We start from the raw sequence: 8,881 nt of genomic DNA, 5'->3' as shown, positions 1-8,881 counted from the left end.
TTTTTTTTTTTTTTTAAAACCTCAGTTCCTTCATTTAAAACAAGGAGATACTATTATCTTCATATAACTGTTTTGAGAATAAGGGGAGATAACGTATATGAAGCGTTTAGCATAAAACTTAGCACACAGTAAATACTCAGTAGTTGTCTACTATTTTTCTTGTTGTTATATTATTTGCACTTAACATTATATCAAAAGAGTATTATAATGAAGCTACTTAATATGTTATCTGAGTTGGAAATAAGCTGTTTTTTGTCATTGTCATTTGTTCCATAACTTTTTCCCCCCATTGGTACATCAGTGCATTCTCCTTTTTTTTTTGTTTTTTTTTGTTTTGAGTCGGAGTCTCGCTTTATTGCCCAGGATGGAGTGCAGTGGCGCAACCTTGGCTTGCTGCAACCTCTGCCTGCCGGGTTCAAGTGATTCTCCTGCCCTAGCCTCCCCAGTAGCTGAGATTACAGACAGGTACCACCATACCTGGCTAATTTTTGTATTTTTAGTGGAGACAGGGTTTCACTATGTTGACCAGGCTGCTCTTGAACTCCTGACCTCATGATCCGCCCGCCTCGTCCTCCCAAAGTGCTGGGATTACAGGCGTGAGCCACCGTGCCTGGCACATTCTCCCTCTTAAAACTGGAGGAAAACTGGAGCATTTCCCTCAACATACACGATGAAGTATGAGCAGAAGAGGAAAATTTCAGTGGAAAAAGTGATAATAATATAGTATGGGTATAAATATATATGAATTCATATTCTAAATTCCCCAAACTATTACTCTCAGTCTCTGCTCTATTCAAAATCCTTCTCCTGATCCTGCCATTTTCTCTCAGGGAACATGAATGGTTTAAACAGGACCTTCCAAAATATCTCTTTCCTGAGGATCCATCATATAGTTCAACCATGATTGATGATGAAGCCTTAAAAGAAGTATGTGAAAAGTTTGAGTGCTCAGAAGAGGAGGTTCTCAGCTGTCTTTATAACAGAAATCACCAGGACCCTTTGGCAGTTGCTTACCATCTCATAATAGATAATAGGAGAATAATGAATGAAGCCAAAGATTTCTATTTGGCGACAAGCCCACCTGATTCTTTTCTTGATGATCACCACCTGACTCGTCCCCATCCTGAAAGAGTACCATTCTTGGTTGCTGAAACACCAAGGGCACGCCATACCCTTGATGAATTAAATCCACAGAAATCCAAACACCAAGGTGTAAGGAAAGCAAAATGGCATTTAGGAATTAGAAGTCAAAGTCGACCAAATGATATTATGGCAGAAGTCTGTAGAGCAATTAAACAATTGGATTATGAATGGAAGGTAAGAAAGTAACATTTTGATTATTAGCATATTTGGCAAACCCATAGTCTATAAAATGTTTTATGGAAGAACTACTTTTGACTTTGTTTTTGTTATACCATGTGCTAGGTTGTAAACCCCTATTATTTGCGTGTACGAAGGAAGAATCCTGTGACAAGCACTTACTCCAAAATGAGTCTACAGTTATACCAAGTGGATAGTAGAACTTACCTACTGGATTTCCGTAGTATTGATGGTATGTACATCACATAAACAACGTACATTAGACCATGTTACTAACTTGATATTTTATTCTTTGATTCTTTTGAAGCTTCTTGACTTGTTCTTAGTAATTCAGTTGCAAAGGAATAGAAAACGTGACTTCTTGTGCCTTTGCAGTATTAACATTTATGAATCTTATTATTTTTGTAATCTTAATAGCATGCTGTCCTTTTAAGATTATCATCTTGTAAAATCCTTAAAGCTAGGTGCACGTTTAAGTCAGTATTTATTTCTAAATAAAACATTTAGACTATCGTAAGGTGTTTTTTTTTTATTTTTTTATTTTTAAAGTATGGTTTATTCATATAATGGAATACTCTAAACAATTTTTAAAAAAGAGAACAAAAAAGCTACTGATAAACACTCAAAATAGATGAGCAAAAGAAGTGACACACAAACGAGTACATGCTGTGTGAGTGTATAACTGCATTAAATTAATTTCAAGGCTGGGCGTGTAGGCTCACTCCTGTAATCCCAATACTTTGGGAGGCTGTGGCAGGTGGATCACCTGAGGTCAGGAGTTCAAGACCAGTCTGGCCAACATGCTGATACCCTGTCTCTACTGAAAATAAAAAATTAGGTGGGCTTGGTGGTGTGCGTCTGTGATCCCAGCTATTTGAGAGAAGGTGATAGTTTCTGCTGCATTTGTTTTTTTGGTGTGGTTCATTTTGGAAAGAGAAAATGTTTTATTTAGAAATAAATACTGACTTTCCTATGAGTTTTATTATTAAATAAGTTTTTAGCATTGGCCATTTCAATTGCATTGAGATATGGTGTTGAGTGTAGGTGTGGTGGCTCATGCCTGTAACAGCCCAGCGCTTTGAGAGGCCGAGGTGGGAGGATCGCTTGACCCCAGGAATTTGAGACCAGCCTTAGCAACAGAGTGACACTGTGTCTCTACAAAATATTTATTTAAAAAATACAGTATCACCTTTGCTTATGGAAGGTTGCATAGAATTATTAGATAAGGTTCACCTATGAATTTTTTTCTTCTTTATAAATTCAAAGATAGTACACACATAGTAGCAGACAGACACAGGTTGAGCCTTGATATGTTGGCCAAACTGGTTTGTCCGGTTATCTTTAGGTCTCTTATAGTATGGATCTGCTAACATATACTAATGCAGTCTGAAATATGGAATGGGTTTTATTTTTCTCGTATTTGGATTAAATTTGCAACCTTAGATTTATTAGTACTTCGGTATACCAATTGAATACCATTTTTGTTTTTGTATTGTGTTCCCAACCTTAGTTTTTCTTTGATTTTTATTCATTGGAATTGTTGCTTTTTTATGAAATGCTAAATGAAATATGAAGGGAAAGTGGAAAGTAAAAAGCACTGAGCTGAGAGGAGAGTTGGGTTCTAGACTAACCTTTTTGTTCATTTGTTACCTTGGGCAAATCACTTCTCTGGGTTTGTTTTCTTATCAATAAAGTGAGGGGTTGGATGAGATGGTTTCCAGTATACCTTCCAAATTTTAAGTGCATTGATTCTATGACTTTAATATAGAGGGATTAATTTTTGTACTATAGAATAATATGTATTAATCCTTAGATTGTTAAGTTTGTTGAGTTTCTTAACCTCGGATTGCAACTGATGAGTAACTATACTGTGCCCAACCTTGATTAGCCATCTTGAGAATACATACTGTATGTAAAAAAGGTGAATGGTGTAATACAGGCTCATTGCCTCTATTTTAGAATGTACTTAGAGTAAACATACTCTTGATAGCTGGCCAGTGGCCCCAGTTAATGAAGCAAATTCAATATTGTTATAAAAATTTTGGGGGTAAGGTCATAGACTATAATAAATTGAAATTCTTTTTACCCAGATGAAATTACAGAAGCCAAATCAGGGACTGCTACTCCACAGAGATCGGGATCAGTTAGCAACTATCGATCTTGCCAAAGGAGTGATTCAGATGCTGAGGCTCAAGGAAAATCCTCAGAAGTTTCTCTTACCTCATCTGTGACCTCACTTGACTCTTCTCCTGTTGACCTAACTCCGAGACCTGGAAGTCATACAATAGAATTTTTTGAGATGTGTGCAAATCTAATTAAAATTCTTGCACAATAAACTTAAAACTTTGCTTATTTCTTTGGTAGCAATAAGCATGCATAATAAGTTGTAGCCAAGTGCTTCCATTTGTAATCAAGTTATACATAATTATAAGTGAGGACTGGCATTTTGGAATGTAATTTGCACAGAGATTGGAACATGATTAATAGTTAAAAGCCTAATATGCAGAAATTAATTAAGATCATTTTGTTGTTCATTGTGCAGTATGTATATAGCATAATATATAGGTCTCTCAGGCTCATTTGATTTTTGGCTATTTTATATTTAGTGTACACAGGGCTTTGAAATTATTAATTTACATAAAGCCTTCATATATTATTACATGTTATATATTTGCTTCATAAATTTATTCAATAAATATTTGCCTAGAATTCTCAGAGACCTTTATAGGTGATTTTGTTTTCTGGGCTCTTTAACTACTTAAATAGCTGGTATCTTCCAGCATTAGTAACAACCTGGATAACTTCTTCCATAGCCCTCCTCCTTTTTTTTGAGATGGAGTCTCACTCTGTCACCCAGGCTGGAGTGCAATGGCATGGTCTCGGCTCATTGCAACCTCCACCTTCCGGATTCAAGTGATTTTCCCGTCTCAGCCTCCTGAGTAGCTGGGACTACAGGCGTGTGCCACCACACCTGGCTAATTTTTTGTATTTTTGGTAGAGAGGGTGTTTTACTGTGTTGGCCAGGCTGGTCTCAAACTCCTGGCCTTGTGATCTACCCACTTCAGCCTCCCAAAGTGCTGGGATTATAGGTGCAAGCCACCACACCCAGCCTCCATATCCCCTTTTAAAATTCCGTAATGTATGGTAAGTCATATCAGATATCAAACCTAATTTAAATTTTATTTTAGCTTTACAAGTCCAAAAACAGAATTTATATATTCAGATACTTTAGCACTAATTTTAATCTTAAAAATTTCCCACTATATTCTGTACACAGAATGTTCTTTTTGTTACAAGAGCTGAGTTGCATATACTGTAAATAAATAAATTATTTTTGCCAATTTCTTAAATTCCTCTGGCTCATCATGTCAGTATTGGGTATATGCAAACAGCGCTAGTTATTTGATCATGTATCCTTGAAATTGATTCAGTGCATAGAAAGACTATCTCTTAAAATCTTTAAGTGTTTGGCTATGACTCGCCCCCCAAATTTTATTATGAACATTTTTAAAAACAGAAAAATTGAAAAACTAGGGTAAGCACATGTATGTCTACCGTTAAGAATCAGCAGTTGTTAATGTTTTGTAATTTGATTCTCTATACCTATATACGTATAATGATACAACTAGTTATGCATATATATGCATACATGTATGTATGTATGTATATATGCTTTTTTTCCCCCTGAACCATTTGGATGTTACAGACATACTTATCACCATGAAAATACTTCAAGCATCTCCTAAAGATAATGATATTCTCCTAAAAAAAACCATAATAGTACTGTGAAATTAATAATTCTCCAATATCATCTAATCAAGCCATATTTAAATGTCTGAAGTTATCCTCCAAAGTTCTTTGTAGCTGATTATTTCAAACCAGGATCCAATTAAAGTTTACATATGACATTTGGTTATAACTCTTTAGTTGGATATGACATTATTATTATTTTGATAAAATGTGGAGCAAATCAATTCTATTGATAAACAGTCACATTTGTTTTGGACTTTTTAAAAAATAAGCATTATGGGAACTGTGTAAAGATATTTGATTTTCCTAAGGTCTCTGATTTACACTGATATTTTCTTTTTCTCATTCTTAGTAATAGCATCACACAATAGATGTAAATGAAGATTTAGTCAACTGAGATACAATTGGTATCATGTGTATGCTAATAAATTAATATTATATCACTCATATTTGCCTTATGCTAACTTTAAGAAATTGATTTTTTTTTGTATTAATCATTTTCCCATTGCAACAGAGCTATATTTTTTCTATTTTAGGAATCATATTTTAGGATGATTTTTGGCAAGTACAGTAAGGACCTGTGTAACCAGATGATGATGAACTCATGTGTCATGATAGCTTGCTTAAATGGTGACTCTAGTAGATTTGACTCAAGCACTTGTAGAATCATGCACTGAATTCAGAAGAAAAATCTTGCTGCTTTTTGTCTAGGGCTTGTTCTATTCAACTTCTAATTTGAAAGCTGTACAAAGTAATAGAAGTTCCATTTAAATATGAGTTCAAAAGTGTATTTATAACTTGTATGTGGCCCTCTCTTTAGGAGATTCTAATTTTATTTAGGGTCTCTAAATGCAGCAAATGTTCCTGATGTTAACAGAAGACTGTATTTTTAAAGTTTCAAATTTGTATATAGAATTAAGTAATGGTTCTATATAAGCTGTTGTGGGGAGAGGGGACGAAAAGAAGGAACCAATTAAATAGGACTTTCTAAAAATTGTTAATTTTGTAAACTTTGCCTGTAAGTTATTGTGATTCCTTTTAGTTACTGTGTTTTATTTTGAAAATATTTAAATATTGCACTCGTATAAATAGTATGATAAATGCACAGACAATTGCAGTAAATTCTTTTTAAGCTAGGGTATTTGAAATGACAACCTTTGGTTAAGTGTGTCAAGATTGCAACAGAATTTTCACAAAATTTTGTCGTTTGCAAATTCTTACTAATATTGAAGTGGTAAGGGAGTCAATGCAAATGATTTTTAATCTTTTTTAAATTATCTTTTCAGCAATTTATATTTTTTGTGACTTTATGCAACCATATTTTTACTTTGTCTTGACAACTGAAAGATGTATAAGGTTTTTTTTTTTTTTTTTTTGCCAGAAATGTACTGTATACATAGTTTTAAATATAACAGATTTTACTGATATGTAAAAATTTTGCCATTAAAATAATTGATTTCTCACTGAGAAGAACTTTTCTACCAGGATGGGGCATATGGGAGCTTAATATATCACATCTAATTTAAAATAATTTTACTGAAATAAACTCCATTGCTTTTACTTTATTTTTTTTCTTGAGATGCTTTTGTAGTTTTTCAGAGTTTTAGATTATTTTATACAAAATCCTTCTCTTCTCTGCCCAGCACTGCTCTTTTTGATGTTGTAGTGACACCATTCACATTGAATTAATGCTTGGTAGCCTGTGGCTAGATGTAGAACTCCATGCATCTACGTTCTGACTGGCACCTTTAGAACTTTAGAATGAAAGAAAAGTGTGTGTTGTCCAAATCTTTTTTTCCCTTAATTCCTTCCCCTGTCTTCCCACCCATAATAGAAATTTTATTTCCATTGTGAGTTCTGACAAGAATGAAATTCCACATACAACTTAACTGTAATTTGTTGGTAGGTAGAAGTTAATATTTGTGGTTCATGTATATTTTGACCAAAGTATATTTAAGTATACAATTTCAATTTCTTGATTTAGAAATATGATATAATAAAGAAAAACTTCATTTATCATCTTTTACAATGTACTTACATGTTTTGAACCTCTGGAAAAACTCTGGAAAAAAAAAAGGCTAAGTATCTGTGCACCTTTCTTTTTAACAATGTCCTGGCTGGGCGCAGTGGCTCATACCTGTAATTCCAGCACTCTAGGAGGCCGAGGTGGATGGATCCCCTGAGGTCAGGAGTTCAAGACCAGCCTGGCTAACATGGTGAAACCCCATCTCTACTGAAAATATAAAAATTAGCTGGGTGTGGTGGTGGGCGCTTGTAGTCCTACCTACTCAAGAGGCCCACGGCATGAGAACCGCTTGAACCCGGGAGGTGGAGGTTGCAGTGAGCTGAGATCATGCGACTGCACTCTAGTCTGGGCGATAGAGTGAGACTCTGTCTCAAAAAAACCCCACAAAACAACAACAAAAAACAATGTACCTAGAAATATAAAATATAGTGCCTGACCACATTTAAGTTCTCAAACAATTATGATTTTTGTCTTGACCACCTGAGTCTTGATGTCATCTAAAAACCAACCACTTGAACAAAACATTAAGATAGATACAACAAAAGCCAAAGCAACTATCATTTATCAGTTGGTAATCTTTTATTCAGTTAGAATCCTACTACTGTTAGAATTCAATTAGTATTAAATATTGTATCCATGTGGGATTGTTAGGTAGGGGCTTGTGCTAGATTGACACTCTGTTATCTTTAAGACAACAAAAGAAAACTGCTAAAGAGTGTTAGGAATAGTATACAAGGTTGTATTTTTAGGGAATGTATAAATTACTACAGGTATTTACCCTGGCTGTACAAAAATTGTCCAAGAAAGTCTTATTTGAAAAATCAGGGTATTTATTGAACTCTTATTTATTGTAAATAAATAAACTGTTCTCTTTGCTGTAAATGCCAATAAATTGTGATAAATTTAAAGGATTTTGAAAAATGATCATGTTATCTTAAAAAGACAGCATAAGACATTGTATTAGGTGAATCAAAATCATAGACCAGTCAGAGTTAGTAGAGAAGTGGTGGGTGAAGTATAAAAACTTAGTGGGAGCTACCCTTTAACAGAGTAGAGGGGATCAGGGTTAGGTTATTTGAGAGATTTAGCAGAAACCCTACTAGTTAGTTAGGGGCACAGCTTCAAGCACCATTTAGTCACTCTGCAAACTCTATTCCTTCTTACGGCTACTATGAACTAATGGCATATGCAAGTGACCATAAGATAAATCCTGCTCTGGGCATCTTGTTAGGGAGGTACATGTTTTCTTTAAGACTTTTATAGAGATATGTACAGAAAACTGCACAAATAAATATTTGGCTTAATTTTCAGTGTTTCAGGTATACATGGAACAGCCATGTAAACCTCTAGACAGATTAAGAAACACTGCCACCAACTTGTGTCTTATAATTAATATCAGAAATGATATACTGTCACATCTGCCCTCTTCTGTAGGTAACACAGACCAATCCTGGTACAGTGTAGGAAGGCAGTGCATAAGGATGTGAATGCCAGGAGTGAATGCCATCTTGGAGGCTGGCTACCGCAGTCATGCATTCATCATTTTCAAATACTGCTGGTTCACTTATGCAACCTGCACAAATATTGATGTATTTAAGCAAACAATGTAAATAAAAGTCACAACTGATAATCTCTTCACTGATAACAGAAAATTCTGGAGATAATTGGGAAGCTGCCAAGAATATTATGGTGAATACCATTTTTTCCAAAATCATATATATTTTTTTGCCCAAATCTTGAATTTTATCATTGGCAACACTGTCAATTGTTTTCTTTTTTTTTTTT

General features: G+C 34.6%; 1 protein-coding gene across 4 annotated transcripts in view; it reads left to right on the top strand.

Moving 5' to 3' along the window:
* The window catches only part of PRKAA1 (protein kinase AMP-activated catalytic subunit alpha 1), a 40,418-nt gene extending 33,257 nt beyond the window's left edge, over positions 1–7,161 (top strand). For 3 of the 4 annotated variants that reach the window (XM_017533123.2, XM_037740168.1, XM_037740169.1), the window contains 3 exons: positions 831–1,317; positions 1,426–1,552; positions 3,411–7,161. In XM_017533123.2, the coding sequence (XP_017388612.2) occupies positions 831–1,317; positions 1,426–1,552; positions 3,411–3,655 (859 nt within the window). In that variant the 3' untranslated portion in view covers positions 3,656–7,161. The remainder of the gene's footprint in view (positions 1–830; positions 1,318–1,425; positions 1,553–3,410) is intronic. The other variant, XM_017533124.2, reaches the window with a different exon arrangement.
* Positions 7,162–8,881: the final 1,720 nt, after the last annotated feature.

Source organism: Cebus imitator, unplaced genomic scaffold (genome assembly GCF_001604975.1).
Source record: "Cebus imitator isolate Cc_AM_T3 unplaced genomic scaffold, Cebus_imitator-1.0 Scaffold80, whole genome shotgun sequence".
In the NCBI taxonomy this organism is placed as follows: domain Eukaryota; kingdom Metazoa; phylum Chordata; class Mammalia; order Primates; family Cebidae; genus Cebus; species Cebus imitator.
The sequence above is the reverse complement of the archived record's forward strand: the minus strand, read 5'-3'. Positions and strand labels throughout refer to the sequence as shown.